Consider the following 24,331-nt stretch of genomic DNA (forward strand, 5'->3'; position numbering starts at 1 on the left):
AACTTAAAAAATATTAAAATTTTCTACCTTTCATGAAACCAAGATTATTTTCCCGAAGCATACTGGTAATAGCAATTTTGGTAACTTTATGTATAAATGTTAATATCTAAAAGGATATGTTCATCATCATGCATGTGTTAAGATTTTGAAGGATTTCTAAAATAATGTTAAAATAAGTATTAATATTATTCTATCTGGAAGGTTATGAAGACTTAAAAGTTTAATTAGTATCGTGTTACATATAGATTTTAGAAAATCCCGCCTTCGCTCTATATATTAGTTTCCATTCAAGATTGCCATGCAAAATTGTAAAAAAAAAATATGAAATATACAATATAAACATTTATTTAAAATATGTATGTTGAACAAAGAACACATGATATTATACAAAGTATAGATACAATTTATGTATGTTCTTTGTTAGGTCCTTTTAGAAATTTATCAGGTACAAAATATTTATCACATTTAATTATAGGAGATGGAATAAAATTTTCCACGTTCCTTTGTACTCAATTTTACAAATATTTACATAAGGTTTGTGTAGATTTGTAATTGCATGCTCTTTTCCAATTTCCTAATAAACCTTCAAATCAGTAAAATGATTTGAAAAATTTAATAAAGATGAAAAAGTTAACCTTTGTTTGTATTATTTGCTAGTATATTCATTTTTAGTATTTGAGCAAAACCATAAGTAGAACTGTCGCCAGAGTGGACACCATTACTCTCAACTGCACAAATTAAGTAATAACTCATTTAATAGGGGACATTGTAGAACCCTATATAGTTAACTCAGCTCCTCTTTATGTCAGGGTTCTGTGTACCAAATTTTATCAAAATCTATCAAGTAGTTTAGAAGGAGTTCACCGGACAATGTTGTGTCTAAAAGACAGACAGATGGACAGACGAACAACCTGATTGTAAAAGCTATGCCTTTAACAACTTAGCATTGTCAAGCTTATGCCTATAACAACTAGATGTTGTCAAACCAATTAAGTCACTATAGACAGGTTTTAATGCTCCAACCAGATGGTATGTGATATGTATTTTAATTTTATTGAGAGATAGAAAAGCATAGAAAGTTACCTCTTTCCATTGTCTACCATAGATCATTCTTTGGAGGGCGCCAGGATTCCTCTTGGATCTTTTGTTGTGGACATGTGTATTTTCTGGAAGAACACATCTAGGCATCTTTAGGATGAGTGAAAATGGGGCTTATCTGTAAAGTCCCTTCAATCAGCCACCCATCAGACGGTCCTTTTTTTTTCTGACGTTCTTCTTTTTCTTTAGTTTATCGCCATCCCTCAAAAGTGACGATTATAGGCGAGGCGATATGGCTCAGTGGCGTAGGGGAGGGCGTAATATACTGTGATTAAGCGTTACAGAAAATAGTGATAATATTTCACGGATGCAATTATCTTCTAAGTTGTATAAGATTAATATCAAAAGTATATATTTTTTTAAAAACTATGAATACCCACCTGACAAAAGATTTTCAACAAAACAATATGGCAAAATATTATAATTATCTTATTAGAACTGTCAAAGTTGGCCTGTTTACAAATATTTTTCAAAGACAAAGAGCAACAGTTACTAAATGGTAAGATGCTTTGACACATTACTACTGTAGCCATTGTTTCAAGTTGAAATCTCAGTTAGTGCACTGCATGACCATATGTCTGTGGTTGTTTCCAAGGTACTCCAGCTTTTCTCCACCTCCTCAATCTGAGAAATCCTTTAATGACCCTGGCTGTTTTAAAACAATTATGTAATTTTGATCTATCAGAGTTACTTCCCCTTCATTTCACTCCATCAGTCTCTATCAGAGTTATTTCCCCTTTCTTTTCATGACAGGGGCTGACTGTCCGCACTGATGGCATGAAATGAAGGGAAGTCACTCTTACATATTACATGTAGATCAAACTGACCTTTCAGGTCAAGGACACATCACCTAGATGAATCCTTGACCTCATTATTAAGTTCTAGTATCAAGCATTGAAGGTGAAACTCGGTGGTTAAGCTTCTTCTCATTCTAATACATTAGAGTTACTTCCCCTTTGTTTCCTTCCATCAGTCATTCTAACTCAATTTGCCCTTTTCTACTCTAGTGTTTCTGGAATCTTCTGATAAGACTTCTCTTCTTAGAAGAGCACAGATCGAGTTGGTAACAGGGGCCATCCTCGATACTCCAGGGGTTCAGATTACTTACGCCCAACTTCAAAGCCATACAGCCAACCACAGTGTACAGTTATATGACTCTTTTGATGTACTTCAAATGACTGAAATACCTGTTTTGTTCTGTTGCCTCCAATTTTACTATGAGATAGCCCAGGGCTGTAGAGATCGTAAGTGATCAGAATTCAGAACCCCTGGAGTATCAAGGATGCTTAGGTGCTAACTCTTACCATTATACTGACATAGTGAAATGAAGGGGAGAAACTGACAGATCAGAATGGTTTCTTCTAACATTTAGGTCAAAGGGCCACATGTAGGTCACACTGACCTTTAAAGTAAAGCATATATTACCTAGGTGAGCCATTAACCTAATTATGAAGTTTCAGTGACAAACAACATTCATTTTGTTGCTGATCCTGTTATATAGGGAACTTGGACATGGCTTAAAGGGACATTCCTTCAATGATCAGTTAAAGTGAACAGTCGGGCAAGGATGGCTAAAGTCGGTAAAAATGGTGTGAATGTATCCAGTATAATTTCTTATGAAATGGAAAAATAAAATCTCTCATCAAAATCTGTCTGCGTACGAAGAAATTAATTTAAAGTATGGAAATTCTAAAACGTCCTCCCGGCTCACTATGTCCGTGGTTACATTTCCACGAAGCTTCGTTTTCAATGCTTTCAATTTTTCTTTACTTTAATGGTCAGAACTGGGAAACTAAGCAGAACTTGGCCGTCATATTAATATGTGAGAACTTTTGGAAGGCCAATGAACGCATTTAGACTGGTTTTCTTTGCCCGACTATTCACTTTAAGAAATTCTAATGATAAAATGAATGCTACAAAATTGATTAAATGTTTTATAATGTTGATCAGTACCAGGGGTTATGGTGCAAAATAAAGGAATGTCCCTTTAACAATGAAAATTTAAAGCACAAAAAATATCATTTACATCATATTTTATTATTCATACAAAATAAAATCTAGACAGTTCACATGTGAGTATCTGGTCATAGGAAACAGACACATTATAAAATAATTATTGATGGTAATTAATGATTGATATTTGATTTTTTTAAAGTACGTCACAAACAGGTAAACATTGAGTTTTTTATACATGTATTCTGAATATGCATCTTACAGAGTTACCTCCCTTGCAGGTAGGTATTGATTTAGGCTTCATGTTTGCAACCGTAACATAATGCTTTTCTTTCACAAAAATAATGACCTCACAATAGATACCTACCTGCGAGGGAAATAACTCTGTAATATGAAAAGATGGAATAGTCCTGAGAAATATTTAAAATATAGAGAGATAGAATAGGGCACATGTGTTGCACACTTTTATGTGCCTGATAAGGGGACATACTTTGAAATATTTTCGTGACAACTTTATATCTTTGACAATCAACATTTGCTGATGTTCAATTTTTTTTTATGAGAAATGTTTAAACTTACTTGTACTTTGGCACGATTAAATTTAAGCACAGATTTGATTAACATTTCAGTAATCATTGTACAATGACATCCATTATAATGTACAATAATATTTTTGAAAAAAAAACCAATTCTTCTATGACAAGCGAAAATATCATTGTGACTTGTTACTGCAATATTATTTGCTGTTAAAATGTTACATGCAGGTACAAAATGAATGCTACTTTAATTGATTTTGGAAGTAGCAATACAATGTTTTTAGGAAATAACAAAACTTAAATTCTCACATAAACTATTGAAATAAATCAAATAACTGCTCAATGGAGCCTGGCAATTCCACATAATGAACACGACGACCATGTACAACAAATACATATTGCAAGATATGGTTCAAAGCTCAAAATTCAAATATACATGTCCTCACAGTTATTGAAAGTAATCATAACTATTCATAAATGAAATATAATTAAATAATAAATTTGTATGGATGTTTTTTATATTAATGTATTTTTGTTCTTCTTAGTAATTTAAAAAATTTTTTGCAAGACACCGTAGGATAAAAAGAATCTCATATTATTGTGAAATTAATCATTTGAAATTGAATGAATCACATTGAACCAAAATTCACATAGTTTAAATTAGATAATCAATAGCCTTTTTTTTAAAAACAAACTCTTGCGATAAACATGTTTTGACGTCAAATAAACACTTCAATATTCTCAAAAGACATACCGTATTTGACCCATTAAGGAACCCCCCCCCATCTCTATAAGCACCCCTCCCCATGTTTAAGGCCTCAATTTCACTTACATAAATTCAGACTAAAACTATGAAAAACATGAAGATTTCTTTGATTTCTTTTGTAAATTAATTAATGGCTTACAGACTGTGCATTAATTTTGTGAAATGCTAGCCCAACTTTGAATCTATAAGAAGTCCCTTCATTTTTCATTTTTAAACTGCTATAGGCGCATATAAGGTTGGATATGGTAGATATTGAAGAAATCTCAGACACTTGTCAAACTAGAGATACAAGTAAGACATATATGCCTTTGCTTTTATATAATTAAACTGGGATTGGACGAGATAGAAAGTGACATGACCTGGAACTGGACAGAAAAGACGCTACTGTAGTATTGCTCTTATTCCCAGAGATTCAAATATTGCTATATTCACATTTGAGTTTATTTCTGCAAAATTAAATCCTACAAATAAAATTGAAAGCCTGACAAGGAGGAATAATAGCTTGTGTAGCTTATTACTGTTAGAATTAAATGTGCAAATATTTCTCCTCGCAAATGAGTATAACAAAGAGCAAATTGAGAAATTTTCTCCCTACATAATTTAACGACTAATTCTGTATTTGCATATTACAGAGTATTCTCCCCTTGTGGGTAGGTATTGATTGTGATGTTATCTATTCTCAAGCGTAACGTTGTCATACTTTTCAGAGAAATAAACATGAATTTATCACACAAAGTAATGACGTCACCATCAGTATCTACCCTCAAGGGAGGTAACTTTGTAATATGCAAAGACTGAATACAGTGAATGCCCCTGATTTTATGGTGAGAGGATAAACATAGCCATTATTGCAGGTAGCACTATTTGTGTTATATGAAAATCACACTTCAGAAGCACAATGTTATAACCCAATGCCACAAAAATATTTTTAAATAGATCTTAAGTCTACCAAAGGGTAGCAGAATTTTAACTGCAGAATTCAGAATTTTAACTCCAGAGCTCGTATATAAAATCGATACACATCACCAAATCCTTAGCTGATGGTTTAAAACAGTTTCTTCTGTATCAAGATTTACAGTTAATTTCAATTTCATTGAATCTTTTCAGTCATAAAACAAATATCTTGCAGTAGCTCCATGGAACAACCATTGATGAATCCATCATAACTTATCGAGTACTACCAATTCACTGGTTTCTGCTGCGACTGAATCACCAGTGCTTTGTCTTTTTCAAAATTTATAAAGAGTCTGGAGAAGATTATGCCGTGCTGGTCCAGATTTGTCTAGGAGTGGATGTGGCCTGAAATTTAGATATAACATGCTTTTATTTCTATAGTAAATTCTTTTCATTAAACAGTATATCAATATTTTTTATTTGTTTATTGTGAAAAGAATATTAATTTATACTTTCGATCCAATAAATGTGGATGTTTTGATGTAAACCTTTTTCAATAGGTAACTTTTCAAAATGCCATCTTTAGGAAACTTCTTAAAATTTCTAAACTTAAAATTCTCCATAGGAAAGTATTATAAAAGACAGAAGTTAAAACAAATCTTAGGTTAAGGAACTTTCCTTAACTTTTGTAATGCTTTCATGTGGTGAATCTTTAGTTAAGGAATTCCCTTTAACGTCAAGGAATGTTTGTGAAACTTGGCCCAGATATGCTGTTCATGGGTCTATGAACTCATGATTTTATAAAATATGTAATATTAGATTTTCTTACTTTGACACAAATGCTGATAATATTTCTCTGGATTGTTTTGGGAAATAAGTCTGTTGCACTGCATGCTCTAAGACAGTAAGTGGGCCAACAATGCTACTCGGAGGACGGAACTTTTTATCTTCACCCTGTGGTTAAAACAGAAAATCAATCAGAGGAACTCAAAACAGATTTACTTACAGAGCACAAAACACAAAATCAGGATAAAGTAAGTTTGTAAGGTTTTATCTTACTTTTCAATGAGTTCATTTTCAAGATGTACACTTCTTTAAACTTTTTATTTTTTCAACATCCATATTTTGATAAAACAGTCAAACCTGTCTATAATGGACACCAAAGGGACATAACCAAGTGTCCTTTATACAGAGGTCAATTATGTATAAGTTAAATAGCACCAAATATGGTTGATGAAACTGTGTGAGTGTCCTTTATAGGCCATTATTCTTTATAGTGGTGTCATGTATAACAGGTTTGACAGTACCAGGTTATCACAAAATAGATTAATATACAAATGTAATATCATTAGACATAACTGGTTAAATCTGTATTTTAGCTCAGTCACCCCTGCAATGTATAATGGACTCTTCCAGTCATACAACCAGTAGAGTTCAAATTCATGTTCAGGGTTGAATGGGTTCTGAGATTCTGTAGTTACCTTTAACACTCCCATATTGACCAGTAAAGCATTGGCAAACAGTGACGCTGCGCCTTCTCTACTGTCCAGCAGTAAATCTTCAAATAATTTGTCTGTAACAGAAAGTTATTTTATGAATTAAAAAATCATAGTTGACTTATGAAACTGATAATCACCAATAACATTGAAGGTATATTTTTTTGTTTTTATATCTATCGTATGGTTCTATTGAAATCACAAAAATGGTTCTATTGAAATCACAAAAACAAAGAAAATATCTAATTCACAAAGAACATTTCTTGTCATACAGCTGTTAGGAGAGACCATCTTAAATACATTTAAATATTTTATAAAATATCATTCAGTTAAAGTATTCAAAAATAGAACTTGTCATTCATTTTGACCAAATTAAACTACAGAAGTAGACCATGTCTTCATTTCTGGGAATTTTACCTGTACAATCACATGCTGCTTCCTTGGTTTTGGTGTCAACTGTCGTAACAACGGACGAAACCTGTAAATAATCAAACCAAATACACTGTACAGTCATGTATATGTATTTCAATTCAATATTAGTGTTACCACAATGTGTTTCACATGAGGTCTACAAAACCAGAAAAGTACCATGTGCATATGTCTTTTGTTAGTAATTTGTATTCTGTCAACAATAATGGTAACCCATAAGAATGTATTTTCTTATGGTGGCTGAGGAAAGCCAGAGTTCCCAAGGAAAAACACTGGCCTACAGAGAGTACCTCAAATATTAATGGTTTGCCAATGCAACTGTTAATCAAAACCTTCTAGATACCACATATGACAATGTATTTTCCATTGTTGATGCTCCAACATTTGCTAGAACAGCCACGTAATACACGTGCCAATCATACTTGCCAACCCTCCATATGCGGACAGGAGGGTAAAGCTACATACCTACTTTATGTATACATGTACCGGTAATGCCACCTAATATAGATACATTTGTAATTTCTTTTTCATAAATCTAGCTGTATTCTTAACTCTTACCTTCATAAATGTCTGAACAGCCTTGTCCACGTCTGAACATTCACTCTGCAACGTAGATATCAAACATCCAAAATACATTACCATGTGAATCTTTCTGATAGTTGTATTACCAGAACTGGTTTTGTTTCAGCAATTTTTTCTATTACATAAATTGCTCTGAAGCAGGGCAATGGACAACAATCTTAAAAGTTTTCAGAACTCCATAAAGGTTATATTATAAAATAAGGAAAACCGATATGATGTAATGGCCATACTCATTCATCCCTGAAGCTTCATAATGAACTCTTCCAGCCTAGATGAGTCCATATGTGTATTTAGGGGTAAATAAGGTAAAGAATGAATGATTTACCCCAAGTTCTTGTTTCAATGCTGCGGCTCGTCCTGCTCCCATCTGGATCAACTTTGTTGGAGAAGGGAACGAAAGAAAGTCTTTGGCTGATACTACCGTCTAGAAAAAGATGAAAACATTGGAAGATCTTAATGGTTTTTATGCTGCAAACAGCCTTTTGCCAAATATATGCATCCTTTTATGTTTTCCTGTTCAAATTAAGGTCCTTTTAGAAAAAGTCTCACATGTTATCATCTTTTCATGTCTAGTGTATATAGAATAATGTAGAACATGAAATGTGTGTCAGCTTGTAATTGGTCAGCTATGATTTCATGAATGCTTGTGATTGGTCAGCTGTGATTTCATGAATGCTTGTGATTGGTCAGCTGTGATTTCATGAATGCTTGTGATTGGTCAGCTGTGATTTCATGAATGCTTGTGATTGGTCAGCTGTGATATCATGAATGCTTGTGATTGGTCAGCTATGATTTCATGAATGCTTGTGATTGGATATTTATGATGAAGTGAGTGTTTTGACTGAATTGGAGAATAAACATGTCTTAAAATTAATGATGAGCTCGTTATTATAGTATTCTCCTGAAATGATAGCGTAAAGTTATGTATGCTTTAGGTAAACAAATCGCTGACATCAGTAAATCTGGGCCGGTCACTTCTCCGCACGTTTTCCACAGTTCATTTGTTTAAAATTTCTTTAAAATCACAGTTACTGCTGATCGATTAAATACAATTATTTCCCAATACATCGGTTGATAATTCACCAGCACTAGTAGTTACTATAACGTTGACACTACTTTGTAAAATTCATCAAATATCATCTGCTGTTCGTTTTTATTGAGCGTCATTCTAAAATTCACATCCTCAAATTTGTTCCAGCTACTTTCAAATATATCAGTACATGTACTTGTTTACATTAGATTCTGCCATGAGCAAATTTCAACTTAATCGACATGTTATTCAGTGTACCAAACAACACCTGTGTAATCATTTTTCATTGAAATTGGCCATTAATCCTATTATATATGAGACAACAGTAGCTACTGTAGGTGCCAAGGGCACTTAACAAATAAAGGACTACTTGATAGAACAAAATTTGGACTAGCCTTTCATAAAATTATTGCTAAGTAATCCATAAATCATTTTGAAAAAGAAATCATTAAAGAAACCTACACAGTTTTCATATTTTCCATCTGCATTTAATTCAAGGTATGTGAAATTTGTGGTCTAAAAATGGGAGAGGGGCACTTAGAGATTGGGGCGCTTGTTGGGTTGAATATGTTATATTGTATTTCATTTTATGAAAAAACTGCACATCTACAACATCTATTTATAATTACTATGTACAAGAGATCCCAGAGGGATCTTGGCGCCCACCAAAGATTGATCTATGTCTGACAAATGAAAGAGGGATCTTTTCTCTGCTTTTCAAACTTACATTTCTTTTTTCTGCTTTTCAAACTTTAAACTATCAAAATCCAAGATGGTGGTCGCAAAATGCAATAGGCAGAACTAGGGTACTAGAGGAACCTACATATGATATTTGAGAACAATCCCTTCAATACTTTCTGAGAAATAGCGGTAACAAACTTTAACTATCAAAATCCAAGATGGCTACCGGTCGGCCATTTTGTTGACCGATCAGTCCCAAAATGCAATATGCACAACTGGGGTCCTAGGGGAACCTACATATGAAATTTGAGAAAGAACCCTTCAGTGCTTTCTGAGAAATAGCGGTAACAAACTTTAACTATCAAAATCCAAGATGGCTACCTGGCGGCCATCTTGTTGACTGATCAGTCCCAAAATGCAATATGCACAACTGGGGTCCTAGGGAAACCTACATATGAAATTTGAGAAAGATCCCTTCAGTGCTTTCTGAGAAATAGCAGTAACAAACTTTAACTATCAAAATCCAAGATGGCTGCCTGGCGGCCATCTTGTTGACCGATCAGTCCCAAAATACAATATGCACAACTAGGGTCCTAGGGGAACCTACATATGAAATTTGAGAAAGATCCCTTCAGTGCTTTCTGAGAAATAGCAGTAACAAACTTTAACTATCAAAATCCAAGATGGCTACCTGGCGGCCATCTTGTTGACCGATCAGTCCCAAAATGCAATATGCACTACTAGGGTCCTAGGGGAACCTACATATGAAATTTGAGAAAGATCCCTTCAGTACTTTCTGAGAATTAGCCGTAACAAACTTTAACTATCAAAATCCAAGATGGCGGCTGGTCGGCCATCTTGTTGACCGATCAGTCCCAAAATGCAATATGCACAACTAGGGTCCTAGGGGAACCTACATATGAAATTTGAGAAAGATCCCTTCAGTACTTTCTGAGAAATAGCGGTAACAAACTTTAACTATCAAAATCCAAGATGGCTGCCTGGCGGCCATCTTGTTGACCGATCAGTCCCAAAATACAATATGCACAACTAGGGTCCTAGGGGAACCTACATATGAAATTTGAGAAAGATCCCTTCAGTACTTTTAGAGAAATAGCGGTAACAAGAATTGTTAACGGACGGACGGACGGACGGACGGACGGACGGACGGACGACGGACCACGGACGAAAGGCGATTTGAATAGCCCACCATCTGATGATGGTGGGCTAAAAATTTCAAATATAATTTTCAAAGAAATATCTAAAACCATTTTGACAGAAAGAGACTGTACTTGATAACTTGAAAGCCCCCATTTCTCCAATAAGGGCCAGCAGAGATTGCCTATATGATAGGATCAGTAAATCAGACGAAATTTGATCAATATCCTTTCAGTTTTTCATGATTAGTAGTAATTTCAATAAAGTATTGACCAACATCAGAAAAGAGTAATAGAGATCACCTGTTAAGCTAAAAAAAAGGTCCAGAACTGTATTAAAGTGAAAAGAAAACAATCAATAAATTGTGTATTCAAAGAGATCAATTTTATTTTTACACAATATTTTAAAATCTTGGCAAGGCCCTCATTTATAATCACCAGTGTTTTAATTAATGTGTAAACAAACCTATAGCTGTGATTATGCTTTAATAACATGTAATAGAATGCTTCAGTGTAAAAATAACATTAACAAGAGGCCTAAGGGCCTGTATTGCTCCCTGCACCTTACAACCATTTAACATGGACCTTATCTTATTCAATATTTTTTTATAAACAATGACATGATTTAAACTAACATTGGATTTATCGATGCCTTATCAAAAATGGTAAAAAATAAACGCCATGGAGTCTGGGACATGCCACCTTAAATACTTTTTTCTTTACACTCTTATTTACATTTCTCTTACATGTTGCTTCTATACTTTTATATCAATTAAGTTTTTCAAATCTGATTGATCTGATCAATTACTCAGAACTCAATATAAGACCTCCATATTGTTCCATGAAAATGTATCAAAAAGTTATATATTGAATGTAAACTACATAATTGACTCATAATTTACATTGACTTGTTAACATAGTGTATGACTTATAAATGTAACGTAAAAAGGCAAAATTACGATAAAAATACATGGAATTAAAAAAAAATCCATTTCAGGATTATTAAAGCTTTAATAATTATAAAACCATGATATCAGAATGGATTTAAAGAAAATAGAAATGAGGTAATAATCACCAGTTTGACATGATTAAATATTGTAAACCAATTTTCTTTCGCGGCTATTTAATTTCGCGATTTCAGTTTCAAAACATTTTCGCGGAAATTAAGTTTCACGGATTTAAACTTGAATGGAAATAATATCTTTAAATTTAATTGTGCAAGAATTGTGGAATATATCAAATCGCAGAGAGAAACTTTCGCGAATTTACTTTGATCATGAAATTCGCGAAAGTAAATCGCACTTGGTTTACAGCAGTAATATGTCATAGTCTAAAAATAAGTATAGATTGATAAAAGGAAAGGTATAAAGTGTACAAATAATGTGTTACATTTAAAATAGTTTGGAATTAACATTACATACATATGATTCTACTTTTGATTTACATGATGATAAAAATGAACCTGAAAATATTGACATACTTATGTTATAAAGAAAGCTTAAAACACATGAGGTGATAAAATACTGTATGTCAGGTGACTTTGCACATATCTTCTTTATTGAAAACTTCTAAATTGACAAGGAAAATATTTTCAAATGTAAAAGTTGGAATTCTGTAACATGTACAGGTCACAATATTCCTTACAAAAAAGTATATAGCTGAGTATTTTATAATAAAGCGCACGTTAAGAAATAGTTTTAACTCTTTATACCCTATTTCTAAAGTAATTTATAAGTTCGTGTGATAATCTATTCCTTACCTGTAATTAGTTTATGAGTTAATCTAAAAGCTTGTGAAAGGTGTCTGCCTTTAAATCAAAATCTATGTTTCATAGCATGGCTGCCTTTATAGGTTAATTCAAGATGTTCTACTGCCGACAGAGCATAGACAATACCCATCAATTAAACAATTACTGATGTTTAATTATGTATATATGTGTCTAATTAACATAGAAATACATAGAAAATAATCTATTTGCGTTTAGGACATGCACAATCAATACTTAATTCCATATAGGGCACAGTGCCGTGGAATTTTTTCGGGACATTATTAATCATTTTTAATATTTTTATCTTGAAGTAAAATAAGAAGAAAATATCTTGTATTTTGCAAAAAGTAAGATAATTTTTCTCTCTCTCTGTATCTTGAAGATAATCTTAATGAATAAAAGTACTTGATGATAAAATATATGTGACACATGGAATCGACAATATAAAACACATCCACTAGTGATTCACAGATATGGGTCCACACTAAATCCAAGTTACTATCACAGATAGGGAGATCAAGTAAAAGACTTATTTCGACACAAGATAACTTTACTAAGATGTAAACAGAACAAGTTTGTCCCCGGGACTGAATTAACAACGATTCCTGGAATACTAAGACGTTGGCCGTTGTCAAGACAACTTCATTTTCCCAAGATCCGAGACGAGATCAATTGTGGCGTCACCCTGTAAACAACCCAAAGGAGAACTTTTAGTGACCAAAAAAGAGCACGCTAATTGGGTTTAAAACATATAGCTAGTTACTATGGGTGTAACAGTGAGGATTCTAAACTACAGAAGTCGGAGCCTGTGAGTATGAGAGAGATGATTTTTTTAATTGGTGATATATGTGATGTGAGAAATTAATGAGACAAGGTCTTGAAATACTTTTTGTAAGATATGATTTGAATTATTGTTCATCAAGGGGGAGAAATCTGTTCAATCAACGTGGGTTGGAACAGGTGCAAGTACAGCTATATTTCATTCATCCCTAAAGACACATTTGAGCACTTCTGTCTGAAAGACTGGAACAGTTCAATATTAATTTTCAGGGGTGAATGAGTTATTAAAATTAAGAGATGTCTGATTTATACTGAAGTGGGGGGAGTACAGGGTTGGAAGAGTGACACCACAATTGATAAGTTGTCCAACTAAGGTCTTTTTTATTGTTAAGTCTGACAAACAGGTAGGAAATCACCATAATACAACGAAATATTAGAATATTAGTTCACAAGCAAATGTACCGTAAACCAACTTATTTTCAAGTGTGATTAAACTTTGTATATATACATGTAACAATGCAAAAATGTTTCAAATACAAATAAAGTAGAACATTAACGTCTAGATCACAACATTAACTCGCACTGAAAAAGTTTTTACACATAAAATGTGAAAATAAGTCACTGTAAATAAGTAAAAATAAGTTGGTTAATAGTAACTTAAAATGTACACTTGAAAGCCAGAGATCATATTCAACCCAATAAGCATTCAGGAAAGTAAGAATGGTGACAGGTCATTTTAATATGCTAATTTGGTTATAATTGGGGTGATTTTCATGGATTAATCATTTACATGGGTGTTATTTCAATGGGCTTAGGGGTTAATGAATGCTTATTCAAATGAATATCTAAATTTAATAATTGAAATTTCAACACAGAATTTCAATTATAGCATCAATGATTTATTCTAGTAAATATCTCAGAGGAATACGCTTTACTCTGAATGTCTTTATTTTAATACACGAACGAAAGCATGCATAGTCATCAATTATACACTTTATGACAAAATCAAAATCAGGTTGTAAATAAAGCCTATAAAGAAATTTATCTAAATTCTACCGTACCTGTTTTTCTGGACTGATGGCTTTGCCCTTCACTTGTAATTCTGGATCATCTACAGCATCTCCTTCTTCATCCTCTTGAGCCTCAACCTCCTGTAGAAAACCAAACTTATATTTATCATTGGCCTCAATCTCTTTTGGAAAACCAAATTTTTATTTATCATTGGCCTCAATCTCTTGTAAAAAAACAAACTTATATTTATCATTGGCCTCAATCTCTGGTGGAAATTCAAATTTTTATTTATCTTTGGCCTCAATCTCTTGTGGAAAACCAAACTTATATTTATCATTGACCTCAATCTCTTGTAGAAATTTAAACTTATATTTATCATTGGCCTCAATCTCTTGTAGAAAACCAAATTATATTTATCATTGGCCTCAATCTCTGGTGGAAAACCAAATTTTTATTTATCATTGGCCTCAATCTCTTGTGGAAAACCAAACTTATATTTATCATTGGCCTCAATCTCTTGTGGAAAACCAAATTTATTACATCAGACAGCCTAAAACTGTTGTATTACAACAAAATTATATCTACATTGGCCGATACAACCATACAAGTGATTAAAATATGTCTCCTTTGAATCTTAAAAAAATCTCTCCAGATATTTATGATTTACCTTAAAGCTTTTGTTGTCTTTCATAACTAATAAACATTTATCGATACCAATAATTCATTCACTTTATGTCTGAATCTCACTTTTTTTCTTTTTAGTAATGAATTGTAATACCAGGTTGTTGTACTCCTGCTCACAACCCTGAGCCCAAGTGAATTGAAGATCACATAGAACCAAATTTCATTTTTTACATCCACAACAAGAACATAAGGTATTACATAATATCTATACAAACCTCGCCGTGGACATCTCCGTCCTCTTCATCCTCATCGTCTGTTCCTTCATCACCACTGTCAAAGTATACTCCATCTTATTATTTCTAAACAATCTGTACTTGTCACTCTACATTAATTTTGTTGTCTTCAAAAAATTGAATTGAATTACTGATTTTGAAAAGGTCAGTCAATTGTAAAGTGGCAATATACTTTCCATCATCATCATCATCATCATCATCATCACATCATATTTCTTTATGCCACTCTCAATGAAATGGGGATAGCGCTAAGTGTTACCAATGTCAGACTTTTGCGGTCTATTCTTCTCCTGCTTTGCTATACCGTGAACGTAAACATTTCACTGGTTATCATATTTAGCGTATTTTGTGTTAGAAACTTTGCAATTATTACAATATCTGCATATCTTTGATCAAGTTATTATAATTGTCAATGTGCAAATTCATCTTAACGTTGGGGCTAACTCGTTCAAATTAGATTTTGTGCTAAAATTTTATTGTACATTACAAGCCTAACACACCCATGTAACTTTAGAGATCTTGACAGACCCATGGAAGATTATAAACATTTGAATGGCAGTCATAGATGTTTCAGATATTGCAGCTAGAGCAATTAGACCAGCTACCCTAATGTACAAACCTTAGTGACCCGAGAGCGTCAGCTTTATTTATGGCCTCCATAGTACCTTTGACCTCTTCAACTCCGTCTTCTCCAAGCTGATTGGCTGTTCAAAAGTAAAGGCACCAATCAACAGCTATCTACTACTAGATCATGATTGTACAACAGTATCTAAGGAGTCCAAAGATGGGCGTAAAAATTGTCAATTTTGTTATTTTTCTATTTGTTTTCACTTCATTTCACTAGATCAGAAATATAAACAGACAGCTTCACTGAATTTAGAATTTATTTGCCGATACAACAGAAAATTACCTTCATCTTGATTTATAAAATTCTGCAGATTCATGATTTCTCTGTCATACTTTAAAGACAAGGGCTAAAAGAATATGACTGCTAAAAGAATATGACTACATGTAGTATGTACATTTAAGGAGAGATTCCAGGTTTTGTGGTGCTGAATAGCTCAAGTACCTGGAGGAAAATGCCTTACAAATTGTGAAGTGGATATTTTTCACATGAAAAATGAATTAGCAAAACAAGAGATCTAGTGCTCACAAGGTACTTGAAGAAAAATAAATTGTATAAAGGGACCCTATCAAAAATTTTAATTAAAATCCATGTCTTAAATTAATCAAAGTTAGATTTTAGTTGTCTAATTAATGATTTTTGAACACTTACAGTCCAAATCTAACATCTCTAGATCTGCTTTGTTTTCCATTGCATCAGCTATAGCTGTGGCCCCAGCCTTGTTTATTTCATTCCCAGAAAAAATTACGTCCTAAAAATAAAAGATTAAATCCATAAAATAACAAGGTTCAAATCAATTTTGACCTGTAAAATCTACTTTAATAATAGCATTTGCTTCATTTCCAAAGAATCATGATTCGTGAAAGTTCATGATCACTGCACAATGAGTATACTTTTTTTCTTACAAGATATGTACAGCAGCAATTTTTGCAAATACGTGAATTAGTCATTGCTCTTATTTACCCAGTCAAGTTTGTAATAAAGTTTCAAAGCATCAAAAAATACATTAATTTCAAAGTATTGAAGTTAATAATTTTTTCCAAAAAAAAAATTTATATGCATGAAAACTGTCAACATGATTGTTATAAATGTTAGTTTGAAATTAACTCATTCACCCCTGTAGACACATTTAGACTCTTCTAAATCAAAGACTAGACCAGTCCATTATGAAATTTCAGGGGAGAATGAGTTAACCATGTTGAAGTACAGTGTATAAATTAACAGTGAAAGACTGAAGTTAACTCATTCACCCCTGTAGACACATTTAGACTCTTCTAAATCAAAGACTAGACCAGTCCATTATGAAATTGAAGGGGTGAATGAGATGGACGATGTCCACTTGTACGTACCTTTAGACTAGTATGACCTTGAGAGATGGCGCTCGCTAACACTTTGGCTCCTTCTGTTCTCACTAAACAATCTCCGAAATTTAATTCTTCTAACTTTTGTATATGATGTAGAACCTAAAAGATGAAGGAAAATATTATCATTCACAATTCAATTTAATCATGAACATTTCACCGCCGATATCCATCAATATTATTAACATAATTTCTCAATTTGGTAAGTGAAAATGCCCATACAATATTAATGTATTGTTACATTAAACAATGTGACTGAATCCTTTTTCATTAGTTGTAACATCCGAGTATGGAAAATAATGTGACATTGAGAATTGACTGATCACTTAGGTGATAAATTGTATTAAACAAGTTACGTTCTCTTATTTCCGAAGAATATTGCCATCAATTGTCAATATTTTAGTGGACTTGTGATATCTAGATCTGATGAAAATCTCTGTCCCCTTAATTCATTTATTTCGTCCTAGGAGAGGGAGCTGATTGGAAGAGACCAACATACCTTTGCCATGCTTTTGGCTCCTGTCACTGTAAATGTGTTGTCATTAAGATTGAGTTTTTTGAGTCCCTTATTGTGTTCTATAGCCTCAGCCAGAGCTTGAATTCCTGGAGGGTTGATACCATTCTGAGGCATGGAGATCTCCTCCAATGTACCTATGGCCTGTAAACAGTTAGAACATGTGTCAGTAAGACAGATCAGTGAACCCATCGCCTAGCACATTTATCAGAAATATTGAGCAAAAGTTAGGACATGCGTCAGTAAGACAGATCAGTGAACCTATCGCCTAGCACATTTATCAGAAATATTGAGCAAAAGTTAGAACATGTGTCCCTAAGACATATCAGTGAACCTATCGCCTAGCACATTTATCAGAAATATTGAGCAAAGGACCCCAATGAGCTAGACACTGACTTCACATCAATATAGGTTTTTCCAAAATAAGTTGTTGCCAAGGTTTGAGGCACTTGAATTGCATATTTGATGTATGGCCAGGATATATATATATATATAAATTTTTTTTCTCTTCAGAATTGTCTACATTAAATCTGTTTTAATTTTTAATGAATCAAGATCTAAAAGAAGTCATTTGTGATTAATATATATGATAATGACTATGAGACTAATTCACATACCATGTAATGCTTGATAATGTTTGTGCTGGACTATTTTTTCTACTTGTCATAGAATGATGTTAAAGATGATATCCCTAACGTCATTACAGCCAGTACATTATAAAGTTCCATTAGCACTGAAGATACTAGTACCACAAAATAGTTATCTGGTTACCAGTACCATGTGGTATTTTAATTAGTCCCATTGATGATCACATAGGTTCATACAGAAATCAAGATATGAAATTCAAGGCTTTTCAAGGCCTTTTCAAGGCTTTTGATGATAAAATTCAAGGCATTTATAGCCATATTATAAGCATAAGAATTTCATATTGACAAGAAAATAAAAATGTTTCTTTCATTCTTCTCACATTAATCCTTTATATTGATGATATCTGATGAATTTGCAGTCATCTTTAAGTGAACAAATAATTTGAGAAATTTCAATCTAACCATCACATCATTGTCAAATAAAAACTAGAAAGCCATACTCTTAGTGTTCCGTTATAACTTCAATTTGCTTGAACAAGATTGACATTACAGATGCTTCAATTGCTCTACTTTCCCATACATCGCTATATCTAACTCATAACCATCCCTCCTCACCCTATCTCAACATCTGTAAGATCCTTTGGAAATTGTACCGTCTCAAAATACCGATATTTAACTAGGATTTTACCATCTCAAACTGCCGATCTTTAACTATAAATTGCATTGAACAATATTTAAAGAAAATCATTAAACTAATCCAATTCACTGTCAGAATTTAATATGATATCAAAATGCAGTCATCATTATTGTCCTCACCTGCTGACGATAGCCGGGCTCCCCGCCATGTTTTTGTAGCCAGCTAGTGATGCTGACTGATCCAGCACAGTTATCTGTCTATATCTTATTATTACTTAACCCCTCATAAATAACAAACCCACAGAAGACCCTGATTCTTCTCTTATTAAATAGTGATAAAACCAGATATGTTTCCGAATATCATATTAACGATAACAGGTGGTACATTCTAGAGACTCCACAAACGTCATTTTCATTTTCTTGTCAATATGCCGTGATAAGCTTGGTAAGGGTTAAGATTTTTTTTAACGATTTTTTCTGCAATTAACCACTAAAATTAGAAGGTGTCTGTGATAGATTAGGTAAATTCAATGCCTACAATTATGTTTCCAAGGCTATACGACCATTTTTCAAGGCCTTTCAAGGCCATATATCAATTTCAAGGCAGACACTCAAAATTCCAGGCCTTTTCAAGCCTGTGCGAACCCTGTGATCACATATTTTATACTTTAAAACTGCAAATCTTAATTGGTGTCAATTATGACGGCAACCATTTTCATTTTAAGCAGCTTTTGGGTACTTTTTACTTTTAAACTCAGCATTCACAGTTATCTAAAGGTGAGTTGAGCCAATATGTAAACAGTGACCTTATTTTACACAATACCTTGAAGGCTGCTGCCAGAGCTGTGGCGCCATCGTTCTCCAATCTGTTACGCCCTGATATAAATACCCGTAAAGCCAGTGGTTTTCCAGCCGCAGAGCTTGACTTATGACAGTCTAGTAGACACTGTGACAACATCTGTACAAACAAGTGAAAATTTGTTTTCAAAATACACCAGTGATATGAATGATGTTCAGTGACATTAATAATTTTTATCTTTGGTGATCTCCGTACATTGTGCAATTTACCCTAGGAAACAATCAGCTGCTTCTGCTATCTACTGTTCAATCATCTTCACAATGATTAGCTACTGTATAGCCCGTTATAAATGCAGATCAAAATATCTGCAATTTTATGTTAAAACAACAAAAATAAAATCTTAATGGCTTTAAATTTGTGCAATTGCATCATACTTTTAGGATATATATTTCAATCTCAATTTAATTTGCAGATAAAATTTTCGCTATCATTATATCAATGTTCTATGAAAAAGCAAAAATATTATCCAGACAAAATTAATTAATTTAAAACTAATAAAAAATATAAATACCTCATGGTTACCGCCACATAAAATCTGGACACAATTCAACGGGACAAAAAGAGATTTGACAGATGTGGATAAGTAATTTTAACAATTCCTGACAAACTTAGAGAAAAATTGAATACCTTTCCGCCTCCTATTCCTAGACCGTTATTGTTGAGACGAAGCTCCTTCAGAGTGTAACAGCTTGGACTTTTGAGGAGCTCTATAAGTCCGTCCACACCAGTTGGACCAAAGGCATTATCACTAAGATCCAATTCCACTAGCCCAGCTCCAGCTGATATAATTCCCTTACCTAAATGTTTCTGTTACGAAAAAAAGTATTTCAATACAAATATTATCACAATTTTTTGTGGATAAATATTTTTGCTTGATTTTTTTTCTTATTAAATTTTTTTTTTTGCTTATTTGTGTCTGAAGAAATCCAATGTATGTATGTAATGACCAGTAAGATTTTAATCCTATATTAGACTAGTCACTTCAAGATAATTCAACATTTTAAATATTGTTCTAAAATGTTTTCAGGGTTTTTGAAATTAAATACATTTTATAAATCTTTACATGTATAACATTTCCACAAATGCTAGAATCCAATTGCTTGAAAATGTCTTTTTAAATGCCATTATGGGTTAATCTTTCTTGACAATCAAATATTTGCAGCAAGTATGTTTTTCCTGACAAAATTATTTTTTTTTACTCCATGACCTTGAACTTAGCTAAGCCTGTTATTTTGATACACACTGATTTTCATGTTTTGTTCTAAAATGCCTTACCAAAGCAGGAGGGATTTCTGTTTTAAGTCGACCAGTGAACATGTCACTCCAATGAGCTCTCTACAAAGGAACAGAAATTAATTATTGAATATTTCATATATCAAAGTCTGTTACAGTTCTAGTTTAACCATTTTATTATTCATTTATAAATCTGTACAATTTAAATCTGCATCCAAACCTGAAAGGAAAGAAATCCATGTCAGAATCTACCACTATGTCATGATATATAAACAATGATAACAATTTATATATCCAATTTAGGATAAATAAAATTCGAGCATCAGAGACAGTATACGGAATAGATAGTTTCAGTTACTCTGAGTCAGCTGATTTACCTGAAACTCTGGGTGTTCTTGTAATGCTTTGGCTATCACCTCAGCTGCATCTGCCCCCAATGTGTTCCCCTCCATCCTCAGGGCTGTCATTGTCTTGCATTTTCTGATCTCATCTGCTATTTCTTTGGCTGAAAATGCATGGGAACAAAAATATAAGCATCACATAACTATTTTCTCACAGTTTATTTAACAAATATATATATACAAGCTCGTTATATACACGCAACTATCTACACTGTAACATTGTCAGATCACAGAAGCTTGATGTTTTCTGTCAATAATATATAGCATAAATATATATAAAAAAATACCGCTATATACTAAATATAAAAAACACTGTTTCATATAGAATTTAGGGAGTATTTTCTATTTATTTACGCTATGTATTATTGAATGAACATTGTCGACCCAGTGCAGATCTACAATTGCTGTGAAATGATTTGTTAAAATGTGTACTACTCATGTAAATCTCCTAAAAACAATTTAAAATTGAACGAAGATATATCACAGATTATAGATATGGTATATAAATGAGAATGAGGTGGAGGTACGTACATGTACAGTCGTGTGCCAAAAGTCTTCGTAATTTTTATTATGAGCTGAAAGTGTAGATAATTCTCTACAAGTATGCCAAAATTGAACAAAATCTGCCAATAGACGAGATAAGGAAAAATCAAAGAAAAAATGTAAAAATACATAGAATATATAGGGAAAATAAAAATTACGAAGACTTTGTGCGAGGGGGGCGTTACTGCAAGTGTATGTGGGGGGGGGGGGCATTCACTGGCATATAAGCATATATCTTATTCTGTTGCATGCATTTAACTAATTAACTTCGCTTCACAAAGCACAATAGCCATCAAGGTACTTAATTTTGATACTAGGCCCATATTATTTATAAAATATTGCTCTAGATCTACAGAAAGGCATTTATTCTGCGACACAATGCGTAAAGCGAAGACGTTGTTATTGACATAATTCATTACCATCCGCAGCTGTGTTCAGTTTTAGTCCTCGATCTTTAAAACTTAATTCAAATTTTTCGTCAACTTGGGTCTTCGCCAACTGGTCCGTAACTTGTGATATAGCCTTGGACGACATTTTAAAGGCCGTTTGTCTGTTGATATGCCAGTTGTTTTTTCACCATGCAACTTAGAAATTATGGCGGCGATTTTGAACCTACTTCCGGTTCCACAAAGGGAGATAACACACGTTTTTCCAGCTCACTTTATTTCTTTTCTTTCAAAATTAAAATCAATTCCAAAAAAATATCATATTTTTTTGTGAGTATTGCCGTTAATTGACTTTCAATTTAAGTTAAAATTGAATCCTGATTTTTTGGTAGATTGGAACTGGCGTGTTTTATTGTACATGTATTTGGGGAGGACATATTAGGCTGACTTTCGAATAATTTCTTTTGTGATAATCTTAAAAAGTTATATGTGTCATAACTGTGCGAAAATTTTGACATTTGTTTTCCTTTTTCGGTATATTATTAAAAACTATAAGACAAACATATACGATGCCTTATTTACATAACTTTTGCAATACTGCCAAAATCATTAGGATTTCATCTCTTATTAATATACGTCCTTGGTACTTGTAATAATATCAAAACCTATAAATTGTAAGTTTATTGTTATTCTCAAAATGGCGGTAACTTTTAATATAACGGTAAATAAAATATTAAAAGTTCTTCTTGATTTGTGAGTATGAATAAAAGTGAATCAAATTAAATCAATTAATATTAAAACTGTAATTTTTAAATAATCATATTCATATGAATCAGTGATTATTCTATAACCATTATACTGTACATACATATCGTGTGGGATTACCGTTTAAATAACGTTTTGTAATATGCTCTTGAGCATTTATCATGTTTAAAGTTACACCAAATACATTGTAAGCAGGATTGGACTATTACATAACAGTTACTACGTAATCTATTCACTTATCGATCACGTGATCATGAACTACCCGGTATGGCGATTTGTTGTGTGCTATATATATATATATCGTTACCGTCACGCTATCCAAAATAACCACAACAACCCTTGCTAAAGGAATGCTCGGAAAAAGTGGCGGATTGGTTAGAGAACAATTACTTGGTTTTGCTTTTTTTTCGATAATTAACTGTCCACAACAAAAAAATAAAGATGTTTAATATTTAATAATGATAATTCTTACATTCTATTTTACATCAAATTCATCACTGTTGACTTATATCCCCATTTGATATGTAAATATTTATAAAAAAATCTGGGTAGTATTTGAATCATAATTCTTTTTCTCAATACTTTACAATTATATATAGTAGCTAGCTGCTTAAGTTTTAATTTTATGTTTTGTTTAATAAGAAAAGCGTTGAAGCACGTCCGTCTCATCTGGCTGTGCGTTTTAGCAAGCCTGGATTCTCAAAATAACACTTATGGAAAAAATACCCTTCATTCTTTCCCTGCTTTTAGTCACATATCCTATATATAATAATAATAATATAGTATATTTTGCTTTAAAACAAGATTTGCTTTTAGGGTTGTCACATGAAGTCACTTCCCAGATTTCATTAGACCCTTATTTTTTTGTCTTAATTTCATTATCTTTAACCAAATATATGGGTGGAGTCACGTCAGTCATTTATAATTACATTGTAGTTGCTAACCGGTGTCAGTAACATGTTAAATTTAACCGCTGGGCAATATAAATTGCATACCAAAACAGACTTCAATGAATAACGGATGTTACACTTGAAAGAAGATTTTTTTAATACGTACATTCATATACCTATATGTAACTACCTTGACCGTTATAAGAAATGGTCGATTGTCCACGCTGCCTGTATAGCTAATTGGTCAATTGTGCCCGTAATCGGTTAGGTAACATGACGTATATAAGTCCGATTGTGTTTGAAAGTCACCTTTGATGCAATGGTATGTAAGATTATTTGTCATAAAACACGGGTCCGAAATGTTGACATTTATTTCTTAAATCCCTCTTCGATACGAAACATGGCTTTGTTGACATTCTTGGTTGAAACCAAC

General features: G+C 32.9%; 1 protein-coding gene across 1 annotated transcript; it reads right to left on the reverse strand.

Annotated features, from left to right (window-relative positions):
- Positions 1–3,115: 3,115 nt before the first annotated feature.
- On the reverse strand, positions 3,116–22,472 carry LOC138328509 (ran GTPase-activating protein 1-like). Its single transcript, XM_069275344.1, has 17 exons — positions 22,277–22,472; positions 21,291–21,418; positions 20,956–21,015; positions 20,308–20,487; positions 19,645–19,779; positions 17,584–17,742; positions 17,073–17,186; positions 16,375–16,474; positions 15,718–15,802; positions 15,081–15,135; positions 14,232–14,321; positions 8,080–8,178; positions 7,731–7,775; positions 7,161–7,221; positions 6,729–6,820; positions 6,077–6,201; positions 3,116–5,652 (listed from the first exon to the last, which is right to left on the reverse strand). The coding sequence occupies exons 1-17, from the start codon at positions 22,389–22,391 to the stop codon at positions 5,583–5,585; spliced, it is 1,713 nt and encodes a 570-aa protein (XP_069131445.1). The 5' UTR covers positions 22,392–22,472; the 3' UTR covers positions 3,116–5,582.
- Between the last annotated feature and the right edge of the window lie 1,859 nt (positions 22,473–24,331).

This window comes from Argopecten irradians, chromosome 7, assembly GCF_041381155.1.
Source record: "Argopecten irradians isolate NY chromosome 7, Ai_NY, whole genome shotgun sequence".
Lineage (NCBI taxonomy): Eukaryota > Metazoa > Mollusca > Bivalvia > Pectinida > Pectinidae > Argopecten > Argopecten irradians.